The sequence below is a fragment of the Colias eurytheme genome, chromosome 17 (assembly GCF_061535395.1).
Source record: "Colias eurytheme isolate Ceu_HAF_F1 chromosome 17, ilColEury1 Martin Lab GWU primary, whole genome shotgun sequence".
Classification (NCBI taxonomy): Eukaryota; Metazoa; Arthropoda; class Insecta; order Lepidoptera; family Pieridae; genus Colias; species Colias eurytheme.
Window position 1 is genome coordinate 933,673 of NC_142996.1, and position 16,857 is coordinate 950,529.

At 33.4% G+C, this 16,857-nt stretch overlaps 1 protein-coding gene across 1 annotated transcript in view; it reads right to left on the reverse strand.

Annotated features, from left to right (window-relative positions):
* Positions 1-16,857, reverse strand: part of Shaw (potassium voltage-gated channel shaker cognate w) — a 76,472-nt gene that overhangs the window by 22,872 nt on the left and 36,743 nt on the right. The window contains exons 2-4 of the mRNA XM_090111555.1: positions 6,340-6,483; positions 4,737-4,947; positions 1,958-2,075 (exon numbers count right to left, since the gene is read on the reverse strand). Coding sequence (XP_089967681.1) covers positions 1,958-2,075; positions 4,737-4,945 — 327 coding nt within the window. The 5' untranslated portion in view covers positions 4,946-4,947; positions 6,340-6,483. The remainder of the gene's footprint in view (positions 1-1,957; positions 2,076-4,736; positions 4,948-6,339; positions 6,484-16,857) is intronic.

The following is a 16,857-nucleotide window of genomic DNA, read 5'->3' on the forward strand; positions in this document are numbered from 1 at the left end:
GTCCGCCCCGGCTTCGCCCGTGGTACATATTTACGTTTTCTCTACATAAGAACCATCCTCGTACTTCAAGGAATATAATAAAAAAAGAATTATCGAAATCGGTTCAGCCGTTCTCGAGTTATGCGCTTACCAACACATTTTGCGATTCATTTTTATATATAAGATTATTATACGCATAAATATTATCTTGGCAAGAGGAGTAAAAGTTTTATAACTCCCAAGATATCGCAAATAAAATATATCACGATGAATGCGTTCCAGCTGACAGCGACCATCGGTCCCCGTCTTTATATTTTTATAAAGTTCGCACAAGTACGATTCAAGTACATTGAAGCGTTCTCTTGAATCCTCCTCTATTCACATCCATTTCTTTGTACAGCTGGAGCATTGTATGCCGTGACACTAAAATGCGACTGTTTAACTTTCGAGTGCTGGGACACGGGGTAGAGAGGCGTAAGCTGTTTTGTGCCAGACTGATTCTGCTTTCTGTCTTGACAGGTGATCTCTTTTTCTATTAAAATGAAGCGATATTTTTCCATTTTGTACGAAGTCTATACGAAAAATTTTCACACCGTTTTTACCTTTCAATAATCGTGCCAGTAAATTTTTATTGACGTGAATATTTGTACAAGTCGAAATTTTCGATGTGGCAAATTTATTCTGACTAAAAATTTCGTGACTAGAAATTGCTTTTTAAATTTCTAACTTCTAGCTCTGTTATTTGGACAAGTGAAGCAATCTAAGAGTAACGAGATGGATGTGAGTTGCATAAATATATCTATCTACTACTATTATCAAAGCGAGAGTTGCTGTGCCTAAGAGACGGAGTGCTAAATCACAGATAACAGAACTTTTTTTATAATATTGGGTACAAAGGTTGACTAGAATATGAGAATTAACATAGTTTACTTATTGTTACAAAAACCAAACAGATTAAAACAGTGAATGAAACAATAAATGTGGAAGAGGATACGCGCAATTATTACGTGTTATTTTATATAAATTTATAAAGAATAGAAAAAATTCGATCACGAGGTGGGACTCGAACCCGCATCCTTTCGCGCCATTCCGGGGCGGATGCCTGACCGACTCAGCCACTCGTGACCCAACGTATTGTACGTGTTATTTTTCCAAGCGAAGCCGCAGGAAAGCCGTATTATAAAGACTTTAAGTTAACGAGTATGTCTTGATTTCGTTCTAATAACTAAGCTACGAATAATTATTATTCGAAGAAACTGTCTGGCAATTTATTGCAAACGAAAGACTTCATCTGGCGCTAAATTGGTATTTGGAGATTGATGGCTTAATTTGCAACCAATTTTGAAGAAAATCAATTTGAACTATGTTATTTAAATATTATACTTCGTAGAATATATCGAATTCTTAGAGATTTTTTATTTTAACAGACTTATTTAATTTTATACTAGTTATATCGTACTTATAATATCTATGATACGCAAAATTCTAACGTATTATGTTAAGTATATCAATATTATAATATTTTTCCATGTAATAAGCCATTTCTATTAAAGCTTTTAGGAAAAATGTATTTTGAATATTAAATAATCCTATGTTTGTCTAGTAATGAGATATATCGTAATAAGACTAAAATACAAGATGATATTGGCAAAAAATAAATTGAATATAACAAAATTCGTGTGTCGTTGAGATGAATGAATAAGATGATTTTTTTCTAACATTTTATTCATAAAAATTTATTGAAATACGATCATAATACCGATATTGGTCACTTCCATAAAAACCAAATTAGTACGAGGTAAATTGATTTTCTACTGTCTACAATCTACGTGTTTTAAAAGTATTTCTTACTGTTGATAAAGCAAAAGAGTTTTATTTCATTAAATTGCATCATAAGTGGTCACCCCATACTCCTGGACCTGGAAGGGTTTTTTATTTTCTATAAATAGCATCCTTACAGCAATAGATTATTCTATACCTGGGTATACGTCATCCAGCAGCAAGGCTCCACCTGGTTGGCGTCCAGGCCCCAGAACTCCAGCTCCTCTTCGAACAGCGGCCCGCAGACGTCCGTTGGATAGTGGAGCTTGCCCGTCCTGGAAGATAGAGCCTTTTAATAATGTATAATGAAGTATTGTGTCCCCTAGTGGGGTAAGGGGTACATGCATTACGCATACATCTGTTTCACTGATCGATTTTCTTTAGGGTAGGGTACACAAGTAGGTGATTAGCCTTCTGTGTCCTACCAGACCGTGACATTATTTTTTTGGTCTCCACCGGGAATCGAACCCAGGACCCTTCGCTTCTTCGCTCACGTATTAACCACTGTACCAAGGAGGCAGTCAAATAACGTATTGTCTTCATCAATGATATTATAAAAATATTAAGATTAAGTTTCTCATTCCCTGTAGAGAATTCTCTTGAAACGAAATTTTAATTTTAAATTATAAATTTCGCGCTGTAAAACACTCAACGTACTTCGTTTAATACTGGCTTTCACTTCATTATCTCAGTTTATTGGTTCCAATACAATGCCTTAATTAATAATATGAACGATCGATAAATGTTAATTAAAATATAAGATTATAAAATTGTACATGTTCTCATTTTTCATATACCTAGTACCTACATTGCAATCATTATAAACTACGTAATATGAATTATTTTTTAAGGTATATTCGCATGTTCGATGATATGGCTAGATCAAGTAATAAAAGTTGTATCAAAAACTTCGGTGATATCTGTATATGTATATTGGATCTAAAATATATGCCAGAATTTTAACTTAATTAGATTTCCAAGGATATCAAAGTTTTAACCCCAATGAATTAACACAAACTTCTGGCCAAATATTGATCTGAACTTCCAATGAACTTTCCCATTAGCAAGTTGATAAAAAAAACTTCGAATTTAATTAAGAATATTCTTACTTCAAGTAAATGGTGGTTCGGCCCCTTTCAATCTTCATCATTCTCTTTTAACTCAAAGCGATGTATACAATGCTTTCCAAGTTTGTTTTATTTAAATTAATTTACACGAAGAAATGAAAATTAATTGTTTATTATTGATCGATTGTTTATAATTAAATATTACACACCTGAAGAATATGTTCGTTGATCGCGATTCTCATGAAGTACTGTTGGATAGTCCATTTATTGACAGGAAAGTAACATCACGTTACGACCAATATGAGAAGCCAGGAATGAAAAATGTTGAAAAAATGTTCCTTTTGAGAGAAAAAGAAGTTGCGTGGGTGTACTAGCAACTACATAAAAATAACCGAAGTAAATTTCAACACAAATTCTTGAGTTGTTGGGAACGTCGGTTAAAGTGATAATATTATAATAAAGCGTGTCATTCAAAAGAGTACCACAATGCATGCACAGCAGGTATCATTTTCAATAAAAACCCTGCCATATCTATCGATGTCTTAAACACGATTAACACCAAGTTGGCCAACTATAACTCAAAGTATGGACATAGTTAGCGAAGCTATCAATCTTCAAGACTATAAAGCATTTGATGGGACATTAATCAAGCCTGGTTTGGGTCGAAATCACATGGATTTTCTTGCCCCTGTCAAACGAATTAATTTACTTTCGAAAATAGTAAAGGACAATGCTAGTTTACATAATCCTGGCTTTTCGTTCAGTTAAATAATTATTATTGAGGTGTGATTAGATAATATCATTAATTTTAATTGCATGGTCATCAGAATTAAAATTACTTAATTTAATAAAGACGACTTTGCTCTTTAACATTCTGGGTGGTAGCAAATTTCTTAATACTTGTATCCTAGGTTCAAGTTCGAGGTTAGATTTTAACACCTGGTCAGATCCAGAGTTTCCTATAAGCAATCTTTTTATACGCTTTTTGGTATACTTTAGTTTTTGCGATAAAGAATTAAATTATTAAGATAATTAAGATGTTAATAATGAAAGACGGAGTTTCAATAAGGCTATTTATTATTCAGAAGACTGGCTTAACGTCAAATACTTAGTTAACTATATTTTACATAAAAATCAAACAAACAGAAATAAATATCTGCAAAAACTTTGACATTTAAATTTTACCGGTACCTACTTCAAATGTTAGAGAACGAAATGAAGTTATTTTCCTAAACTTTCCAAATATCCGCTACAATGGGAAAAATTCTGAACATAGTGCAAACGATCCCTACCACGGAACAACAAAAACACAATTGCTAGTCAGCCTAAATAATTCAGGGCACTTTAAATATACAAAGCACCGCAAAAGCAACTAGCATAATGGAGTCTTCCGAAAGATGTTGACCCTTTGTTGAAATCTTTGAAAGGAGCCTCGCATACATCAGCCTATTTCATACTCTGTGACCCTTTTCATAATGTGCTCATGCATTACCCTTAAACATTCTATATAAAAGTAAGGGTAGCGATGAAAGGTAAGGAAAGATTGTATAGCAAGATAAAATTTGTATTTTAAACGTGAATTTGAATATTAGAATCCGTGTGTGCGGAAAATGGATCAATTTGTTCAATATTATACGGAATTTTTACGAAAATTATATAATTTGAAAAAAGGGCTGATATTTAGGTTAAATTATTTCTTAATAGTTAGTGTATATTACAAACAACAACATTGTAAGAATGCATCAATAAGAGGTTGCAAATCGAAATTTTGAGACGATAAAATTATGAATTGTATGACGAATGCCTCTCAGCCACGTGCAGCTAGTTATAAGCTACAATTTCAAATCAAAGTTATTGAAAAAACATTACCTGTAATAATTGAGGACCTGCGCGAAGACCCCAGGGTGCCTGTCGAAGAAGTACTCGTTGAGGACGGGGTCGTAGTTGGCGAGCGCCTCCGTCAGCCGCGACAGCCGCGTCGCGGGGATCTTCTTCAGCGTAGCTTTGTAGGTTTCGTGGCGAATACCACCTACGTTGAGAACCACGCGGTTCTCCGCGTCCATGTTCAGGAGATTCATCTCTAGACAATGAACATTCATTAAATATTGTTAAGTAATGCCAGTTATTGTAAAGCTCGATGATAGATAGCACTAGGTAAGATTGTTTCATTGGCCGAGATAAAACGTGGAATGGCTGGTTTTAATTAAAAAAAAGTATGTTAGATATTCTATTTATCGGGAAAGACTATAAAAAGTTAACGCAAATAGGAGCGGAGTGTCACTGAAAACTGATGTAAGAATGGAAAAATAATTTTCGAGGAGAGAAGAAGACCTATCTAGGTTAGCTAGTCTTTTAATATTAGGACAGGGAAATGGATAAAAGTTCAATATGCTGGGCATTGATGAATGTGGGACGCCTGTTTGAAAATGAATGGTATTTTCCTTACGTTACGTAAATCAAATTGTAAGAGAAGTTTCAAACAATGAACATGAACTGATAATGCCTGAAAATGATTTTGATTTGATAAATTTAATCAAATAATTGCGTTTTGGAAACATTCAAAATTTTACTTGTGCATTATTTTTAACCCATTGAGCCCCGAACGGCCCGATCGGTCCACGACACAATAGATTTTCTATTGTGTCTGTGATTCCGAGGCCTGAGTTATTAATAATATTTGCATGTATTATTTTGTGCTGCCTTTTCAGTATTATTTTGAGACAATTCTCAATGGAATGTTCTAGTTTTGAATAAATTATAGCTAGTACAAATAACGAGATGTACTACCAAGAAATGCAATTCAAATAATACCAACGAGAAAGTCTTAATTAACTTGCAAATTAGACAAAACTCTGTTGAAATTTTAATTGGAACTCATTGGCATGCATTTCTAACGAACGTTGCTTCTCATAATCAAAGTGGGATGTCACATTAGTTAGTTTGTAGTTTTGAACAGTACTATTACAATTTAACTTTTCAGATTATGATGGTATTAGTAATATAGTTACTGGATATACGAAGGCTAAAGGGCGAAAGTAAGAGGGCAATTTTATAAGGAATTTATAGTTCTTTTCTATTATGCATACCGTAATAGAGTAGTGAATGTGATAGTATTCTGCAGTAAAATGAAAAATCGATTAAAGGTAAAGAATATGCTGTTAGCAAATTCTGTCACTGTACAATACTATTAGTATTAATTTTAAAAGTTAATTAAATAATATCAAGCTAGAGAGTTTGTTCGTTTGATCACGCTAATGTTAGAAACTACTGGGTCAGCTTAAAAAAATATTTCAGCGTTGGATATAGATAGACATGATCACTGACTGCTCAGAGCTTTTTAAACAACATAATATGATAAGAAGTTTAATCACACATCCGTGATGACACGTGAAATTCTACCTCATTAAACAAAACAGTCATCATGTCTTTTTTCTGTGTTACGAAATATCTAAAAGAAATTAAACATACATACTTGCAACGCCTTCGGCTCTTGCAAAGAACAGATCTATACAACGCTATGGGGATCGGCTTTGTCCTCTTCTCCACATAACCTCTATATAATCATCTTCTGTTCGGCACGTCGTGTGTGGTGGCATTGCTGGCAGTCAACAGGTTGCTGGAAGAAAAATAAGGATTGGGATTATAGATCTTAATTGTTAGGGGAGAAGGTTCTGAATTCAATAGTAGAACAAAGGGTACTGTAACTGATGGTTTGGTAGAAGCAGAATTTAGAAGATTGGCAAATCTCTTTACATCATATTATATCCAGTAGTTTAATCTATTATATGGAACTACAGCTAAGAAACCACAAAAAAACCATTGATTCAATTTGTCAGTCAGGCGATTTGAAAAGAAGAAAATTGAATTCCTTATTTACTGTCCAAATTGATATGTACTAATTACAATGCTTTGAAAAGCCCTGTAACCAAGTTATATAAAATGAAACAGCGAGGTAAAACGCCGCCACGTCAGCGGCTAGTAGTAATAGTAAATAATTTAAATTGTCTCTAAATATAAATGTAGCCTTGACATGGCTAACTGACTGGCGATATTATCGCTTTTAACGATCGATTGCTATATAGGTCTCAAAGGCTTTGTTTCGTTGCTTTCGGGGAAATTATATTACGATTCTGAACGCAATTATTTTCTTTTACTTGCCGCTTTGATGTATATTTTAGTGGGAATAGGTTTTTAGTATCGTTTTTCGTCTAAAGTAAGACGTTAGTACCTAGTTGCAATGGTATGGATACATAGGACATTCGTATGGCGAGAATAATAAAATACCAAATATCTGATAAATAAAAATGAATCGCAAAATGTGTTGGTAAGCGCATAACTCGAGAACGGCTGAACCGATTTCGATAATTCTTTTATTATTATATTCCTTGAAGTACGAAGATGGTTCTTATGTAGAGAAAACGTAAACATGTACCACGGGCGAAGCCGGGGCGGACCGCTAGTATCTGATAAATATTTGTTTTAACAAATTGAATCTCATCTCATCTCATCTTTGTTAAATACAGAGTTAACTTTAACCCAAATAAGAATATTTTTATGTTAAGGTGTCTGAACGAGTTACTCAGTCAATTGAATGAACTTTGGTATACTACAGAACTATAGTATAAAATAGCGTACAGTCAGCTTTAAAGGGATACTTCTTTCATGAGTATATACGTAAAAAACCGGAGAGGTAGTTTCATAGTTCATACAGCAGTATGCGGCATTTACTTTTGTTCACAAAATTCTAATTCACTCGAAACGAATCCAGTTGTTATACAAAAGTCTACAATTTTATAGCATTCCTTTTATAACATTACCTTCTGTTTACCGATGTGCCTAAATTGTAACAAAGGAATTCGCAAAGGACTCTTGATAAAATACAAACTCGTTTGATAAAATCACGTACAAGATTTATGAAAGTGTAGATAATATTTTTTTATTTCGCCTCTGGGAGAGAAGAACGTAGCACCACTGAGGAGTGATATTTTAAGTAAATTCAGAATAATGGCAATTTATCCTGCGCCGTGTGTTAGGTATTTTTTGTGCAAAGATAATATTCTCAGACGAGATGGGAGTTCCAAATTGATAATAATTTTCGTTGTCTCGGAGATAAGATATTATATTATACTTACTAAACAAAATAAATAAAACGAAGCATATTAATTATTTCATGTGTATTTGGAACCCTAAAATTAAAACGATAGTGATCACAGTTTGAAAATGTACACGTAGGTACTTAAACTAGAGTTAGCAAGAGATCGACTGTCTCCAATCTCCATAATATAATAAATCAACCGGAAATAAATACCGAAAATCATTATGTAAATCAACAAATATAATTACCCTTTTTATTGAGTACAATGTGCAGGATTTAAAAACTAGTGGACGGTTTTCATTAACGGCATTGTGTTAAAAAAAAAAAAAGTTAATAAAACTTGAGTGGATTTCGTTATTATTAATTTTGTCCCCCTACGAACTAATCAACATGTTCGTCGCAACTATGATAATTCCAAATTCACATAAAAGCTAACAAAATTATCCAGACCTTGCAAACAAAAAAACTGCAATAAGACCGAACAAGATCCTCATTAAAAGTACGCCAAGTTTTAAAAGTATTCAGTCAAAACTTTTAGTTTGCGAAGGCTGTTTAAACAGACCATCAGCTAGTTTGCGAAGTTCAACAGTTTCATCCTAAAATTAATCTTGCCCAGTTTCCAAACAGTTATTAAAGAGCTAGTCTCCTTGGATTTGCTTCGTCTAGCTCTGTTTACTGTTTTGATCTTTGCAAGTTTCTAGCAGTCTTGGTTACTTGGATAACGATAAGGTATTCTGTATTTCTGTACCACTTGGAGTAATATATACCTACATTTTAAATATGCTAAGGTTTCATCCATTTATTTATTTATTTTATTTATTTATTTAAATAGGTACACATCACAGCTGACAATTTTGACTAATTATACACAAATTTAATCACATGTTGCGGTAAAATGCCAGCCAAATTGTATGTACACAGCACAATTGAGGTTAAAAAAAAATTATTAAAAATTACATTATTTAGCACAATTCATAGATCAAGTAAAATATTTTTTTTTTAAATATATTTCGTCCAGTTCGTTAGTAAGGGGCGGATACTGGTACTTCCATTTCGAGTAAGGGAAAAATGCATTTTACATATAACGTTACATTGCCTCCTTTATTAGAAAGAAGTGTGACCTGACAAAACTGAACAAACGTTTTATTGACTCCTAGTGAAAATGTGGTTCATAAAAATTTTACGATATTTTGTATGCAGACCATTTATTTTAATACGTATATCTGAAATATACATTTGATGTAACAGGACATAAAATGACATTGGGTCACCAATTCGTTGTCCAAATAACACAATATTTTCTATAATCTACAACAAAATAAGGTATTACTTACACCCAGTTTGATTTTCCTGCGAAAGGGCAACATTGAAGGAAGGGCAAACGCAAAGCTGGGTTGGCTATAAAGTAAACAAGGTGCCGTCCTTGACCCTTAATGGGGACCGTATAGGATTTAGGGACAAATGCGAAAGCAGTATCCCGAAATACCCGAATATATGGGAATTTGTGAGCATAAATGCATTTCATTTTGTACAATTACTTTGTTTGTTTGGTGTATGACGAGCGAAGAGATACGTGGAATGTTTAAAATTAACTAAATTTTCATTTTAACATTAACTAACGACTTTATTGTTTCTTTCTTCTTTATGTCAAAATACTAGAAAATGAAACAGAAAAAAAGGGTTGTGGCCCTAATTTAGTAATAGAGAAAATGCCACTACACATGCTTAGTTAAAAATGATAAGACTACTTAAGACAAAGGTGCTTAAAGATTTTTCCATATTGAAGCAACAACCTGTTCGTTTTTATACGGAACCATAGATTCACACGAAAAAACAGAAGCTTCTATCAGGCGTACAACTTTGATATAATCCGTTATGTCGTGTCAAAGCAAACAAAGGGAAATTGTTTCAGCCAAACAAATATGTAAACAGATAAAAATTCCGCTCGCAAACAATCAAATAGTGAAAAAACTTGTTTGTAAATAACGTGTTGCTAGCTGTTAAACAAACCAAACCATTTAGCGAATACATTTGAAGCCATTTTAAATTTAATTCACTAAATTATGTGGTTTTATTGTGGCGTTATGATTTTGCCAGTAATTTAGTGGCCAATAAATCGTCGTATCTAATCCAACTAATATTATAAAATACGAAAGTTTGTGAGGATGTGTGTGTGTTTGTTACTCTTTCACGTAAATACTACTGAACCGATTACGATGAAATTTAGCACACATAATATAGAGGCGTTTTCAAAGAAAAATCCGCATAGTTCCCGTTCCCGTGGGATTTCCGGGATAAAACCTATCCTATGTGTTAATCCAAGTTACCCTCTATATGTGTGCTAAATTTCATTGTAATTGGTTCAGTAGTATTTGCGTGAAAGAGTAACAAACACACACACATCCTCACAAACTTTCGCGTTTATACTAATATTAAGTAGGATATAGCCCCATTCAAAGTTTCACGTCCATTTGCCACAAAACAAAATGCTGCAGCGTCATACGTTTTTATTTTCAACTAGCGGTCCGCCCCGGCTTCGCCCGTGGTACATGTTTACGTTTTCTCTACATAAAAACCATCCTCGTACTTCAAGGAATATAATAAAAAAAGAATTATCGAAATCGGTTCAGCCGTTCTCGAGTTATGCGCTTACCAACACATTTTGCGATTCATTTTTATATATAAGAAAGATTATCCGAGCCCACGTTTCAAATATTTCAGCTAAAGCCTCACTTTTTGGGCTTTTGTGACGTTAAATGTATCTGGATGAATGGGCAATTGTCCATTAGGGCGAGTAATTTTGGCTACCGATCTATAAACGTATTCAAAATACATATATTGTACTGAAACCACATAATAATACTACATTCAATATGTATGATTCGGTGGTGTCACTTTTTAGGAAAATTGTTAGTTAAGCTCGAAATCATTGTTGAAGTCTTGTCTCTATAGACAGTTACAAATTTTTGTGTGAGGTGCAGTAAAGCAACATTTAGATACGTATGAATAAAGTAAATAAGCTAAGAACCTATAACGCAAAAATGGTCGAAGTATTTTCTGTGATTTTTTTTAAGATGTACAAAAACAAAAAAATTGCAGCAGGTAGGTAAATACATCTCATTTTTGACGTGACAACGTCTTATAATTCGATAGAGCCGCGTGCACATACGAAAAAACATGACTCATGCGGCGTTACCTCGCTCTGAGGCGTTCCATGTAAGGCTTGAAGTGCGAGCGAGAGCGCGGAACGAACGACAAAGAAGCACAATCGGACGTTGTCACGTTCAACTATCGTCAGTAAACCGACTTTACAGACAACCAATTTTTTTTAAAGAAACTTAGAAACACACGCATAATCTAAAATGTTTTCACTTCGTATTTATCTAGGTTAATGCTAAATGTTAATTAAAGTAAATCCCGTAATCTCAGTAGTTATCATGCCATTGATTCTACGTTAGACGCCATTAAAAGGACCTTATTTCGTTTTACGAGCGTTGTAAATTGAAGTGTTAGATTGTCTATCTGTACCTATGTGTTGATTCTCATTTATCCTTACTAACGTTATCAATTTAATGCGAAAGTGTTAATGTTTGTTCAAGTGTTTTTTTTATACATATTAGATTTTTTGGCCTGGAGATATTTACTTATATAGGCAATTTTTACCCGGAAAAACATCTCATTCCCATGAGAATTTTATTTGCCTATATAGCCAAAGCCGTGTGTAGAAAGCTAGTTAGCTTAATTTAAATAAAACTAACTCTAGATTCAAATTTATCATACCATCAAATCGCCGTATCAATTGCTGTCGCAATGTGAAAAATAATTTGGAAAATCCAAAAGTGCACGCCTCATAATTTTTTTTTAATAAATATTTATTAATTATTATTTTTGTTTATTTAATAACAATTAAACCACATCGAATCAGACCCTGAAAAATGAAAGGGTTCTATTCCTGAGCATACTCAAGCGTAAGAGAAAAAAAAAGACTCGATTAGTAAAGTATTTCGGTCGCTATCGTGTTAACAAGAAAAAGGATCCGCACATACAGACACACGGACGTCCAAGACAGAACTTTTTTAAACTGTTTTTTAACTAGTTTAAATAACAAAAATGACATCAAAAATACCATGAACGTTAAAAATAGTGTTTTTTCTTAATATGTGTGTGTATGTATTATCTTACAAGTGCAATGTATGATACATAAAGACATTTTAAGTTTGAAAAATCAGATGTTTTGCGCGAAGTGACAGTAGTACCCACCTCAACGCTTCGCTTATGAGGCGTGCAAAAGATAAGCCAACACACTTCGCATTTATAAAAAAAAATAAAGGATTTTCATGAATAACCCAAATAATTTTAATTATAATCTTGGTATTATGATATTTAGGTACTAAGCAACTCTCAATTATATCATCCATAAACTTAATTATATCCATTCACGAAGGAATTCAATTACTTTACAAATTGAGTTGTAGATAGGTATTGAATAAAAACTTTCAAAGGAATTTTCAAGTAACGCGAAGGTCGACCGTTTGATGTAATAAGAATTTTTAACTACCTGCTTAGGTAATGGTAATTCCTTAATGTGGCTATGACAAAAATTGAAAATAAATTGAAATTGAAATTGTAGACGTACATTTTTGATGAATTAATTACTTACTGTTTTTAGGGTTCCGTACCTCAAAAGGAAAAAACGGAACCCTTATAGGATCACTTTGTTGTCCGTCTGTCCGTCCGTCCGTCCGTCCGTCTGTCAAGACCCTTTTTCTCAGGAACGCGTGGAGGTATGAAGCTGAAATTTATATCAATTACTCAGGTATACTGTCCCTTGAAGCTGTGAAAAAATCAAACTTCTAAGCCAACGCAATCAAAAGATACAGCCGTTTATGCCGCAAATATTCGACACTTGCAAGGGAATCAAAACCTACAGGGTGCTTCCCGTGAACTCAGAATCTTGAAATTTGGTACGAAGCAACGTCTTATAGCATAGATAAAGGAAAAATTACGAAAACCATAAATTTTTAGTTACATCACATAATATATTTTTTTTAATAATTTTAAACTTGATACCCATTTCCTCATTAACGCGTAGAGGTATTAAATTGAAATTCATACCAAATACTCAGGTCTATAATACCTTTAAGCTGTAACAAAATCAAACTTCTATGTCAACGCAATCAAAAGAAACAAGGTTTGTACGGAACCCTCGGTGCGCGAGTCCGACTCGCACTTGGCCGGTTTTTTTTTTAAATAGTTATTGTTTTTATTTTATAGTTGACTCGCTGTTTGCCTTGGTTCCTTGAAAACGGTTTTTACTGTGCAATTTTGAAAATTGTTAATGTAGGCAAGATAGGTAAGTTATTAGTCTATCAGTAGAAAAAAATAAATTTCGTTGTGGGTACTTTATAAAAAGCGGGTAGTCGGGAATTAGTAGCTAAATACCTATGTTTAGTAACACTGGTCAAATTGTAACAGCAAGAGTAAATTAAACCAGCCTTCGAGTTTGAGTTCTCTTTGTAATAGAAGTGACGCACTTTGCAATTTAGAAATTCTGACATTGATTTAGGTATCGATTTAGCATATTGAACCTTTCACCTCACAACCTAAAGTGTATATTTCCTTCCCAAACCAAGATATATGGGGTCAGGCTTTGAAAAAGGTTGACACACTCCAATTTGCGTCAAAGTTACGGGATGCGTGCCAGGTGGGTTGAGATACGGTTGCCATGGTAACCGAATAACAACTAGATGACATCGAATCTGCGGGATTTTGTTTCTTTATGGCAGTTTATGGGATCATTATGCGGTGATATGTAATGAGATACGTTTATAAGCCTTTATTGTATAATAATGTGATCATGGGGCTTGAGAAAAAATGGATAGAGATAAGTGGAAAAAATGAAAGGGAAATAGAATAATATTATTTTATGACCTTATGTAAAAAAATGCAATGCAAATGCGAAATTTAGATAAATATTCGTTTATTAATTAAGTACGTAATAAACTGTGGATGTTATTTGGCATGGAGATGGATTGCAGTTAACAGCACATAATACGTTTACCTCCGCGACGATAACCGTGGCCTGAAGCTTATCAATACAATATTTATTAGACCAACTCTGTTTTAAATAAACGTCGGATAACTAAGTAAATTTGTGAGTGAAATCGAATCTCAATCGATTGGATTAGCGCTAACACCAATATAATTTGTCAAAGTTCAAGCGAAACTTCACATTAATCAGCCCTTTGGAGGTTTAAGCTTGCGCCTTGAGGGACTTTCAACTGTATTATGGACTAAAATGTTTTTATTCACAGGTATTTTTTGTTTAAATTCTTTATTAGTACTTACCTACCCAAAAAATAATAACAGTTATCATTTGTACAAAAACAATAGTGTGCTATATACACACTCAAGAGGTAGCATTAAAATTATTGTACCAACAAATTTATTCGAATTAAATATAAAATATAGGTAACATGTTTTAATAATTGAAATTAAATATAAACAATAGAAATAATTAAGATCTTCTCTCCCAACGAAATTGAAACAGTCAACTTAATTTTACTTTCGAATGTGTTATAAATTTCATAATAGCAAGATATCAGGTAACCTATTAAAACATACTTACTATAAATATATAACTTACTATCTATATTTTTTACTTTATACTGCGTTTTCTTTACAGTGAAGGAATGAATGTATGACGAAAAAACTTAAAACGCGTTAAAAAGCGGCATGAACTCGTAATATTATTTCTCGTGTACAATAAGTAGGTATTGATTATTTGCAATAAGGAGCTCATCGAGTATCTGCACGAAGTAATTCTAAAACACCAATACAGTTTGTCAAAGTTCGTAAACTTGTCTCTAGTTAAACGCTGAATTTGCGTCTTCAGGGACTTCCAACTGAAGCCGTACACTTTGAGATGAGTGCCTTAAATAGCTTAATTGAATTTTGAGTCAATTTTGTTTTCAATGTCGATATGATACCGTTTTGTTACCTTAGTGTAAACAAAGGAGGAACTTAGGGTATATTTTAAAAAACAAATAGGATGGCTTTTGTAAGATCAAGAATATTAAATAAATCATGATATAATATTTACAGAGAGCATAATGCATGTTCCTAAAAAGGAAATGTCCTTCTGGAAAATCATAATTCTCATATTCATGTGAAACAAAAGACTGACAAACCGCAAAGAGCATATTGTACAGGAAAAACATTAAGAACTACAGACCAGTCAATACATCAGCAGCATTAATCACTCAGATGATATATTTATTATTACCACGTGGATTTCCGAACAAAATAAATCATCACAATTCATAAACAAATAAAAGAATAACGTAGGAAGTCAATAAAAACCGTGAAAGAGCGCGGTGTTTACGTTCAGTTTTTGTTTGTTTGTTTTATATTTAATATGCGGTGTATTCGGATGTTTTTTGGTGAAAAATCCCTTTTAACTAATTCAATTTTATACTGAATTCAAATGTTTAAAGTTTTGAATGCATTGTATGCATAAGCATTAGTAATAGTTAATAGGAAACAGAACTACGAGTGAGTAGAGAGAGTGGTTTAGCAAAGACCAATTTAAGACGAATGTCGCGTCTTTCAACATATGACAGTTCTCGATATCCAATCATGATACCTCTATAATATAGACTACTAGCTTTCCGCCCGCGGCTTCGCCCGCGTTTTCAAAGAAAAACCCGTTCCCGTAGGATTTCCGGGATAAAACCTATCCTATGTCCTTTCTAGGGTATCAAAATATCTCTATACCAAATTTCATGCAAATTGGTTCAGTAGTTAAGGCGTGATTGAGTAACAGACAGACAGACAGACAGAGTTACTTTCGCATTTATAATATTAGTATGGATAATATAGAGGTATCATGATTGGATATCGAGAACTGTCATATGTTGAAAGACGCGACCAGTTCTCGATATCCAACCACTCTCTCTCTCTACTCACTCGTAGTTCTGTTTCCTATTAACTATTACTAATGCTAAAAACGCGGAAGATTGTCAGGATGGATGGATGATTACTTTTCGCATAATAGCAGCTGATCGACTGTTTATAAACTTGAATGAATGAATGAATGTATGAATGAAAATACTTTATTTGCACCAAAACAAGGAAACAATACGAAATAAAACGCATACAAGATAAACACGTGCAAAAAGGCGGCCTTATCGCTAAAGCAGCGATCTCTTCCAGGCAACCTTTGATCGAGGATCATGAGAATTACGTTTTATGATGAGGTTGATGGTGCAAAACATAAAAATGATTAAATAAATAAGTATAAGACTATAATACATAATATAATATATATGTATATACATACATACGGATATTATAAAGATAAATAGTAAATATTTAGCTGCTTTTTGAACTCATTCAATGTCCCTGCTCTTCTGATATTGTCGGGCAAACTGTTCCACAGCCTGATAGCACGGAAACTTGGTTGGTTGGATATAGATTATAAGATTACTACAGCTGTACGCTACTTTTTTCCTTATGCTACGTGACTGAATTTTCCAGCATAATGAGTTCAAAAGTTAATATCACCTAAAAATACGGAATACATATTTTAAAAGTTATATTTGACCTTTCAATGAATATGAATACGTACCAATGGGATGATAAAATTATGAATGAGTGTCACCGCAACAATAATTGTACCGCATTTCATCGCTTAAATATTTTAAAGAGAAATTAATAAAAAAATGTCGCCTGTTATGCAAACGGAACAAAATATGAATATGTATGACACGACGTCAATAAAACGTCCTCTCGTATTCAGCGAAATTCAACGATTCAGCCTATAGGGTTGTCAAATATGAATTTTAGTTTATAAATTAATAATAATGTAGGATCGGGGCCAAATGAAAAACACTT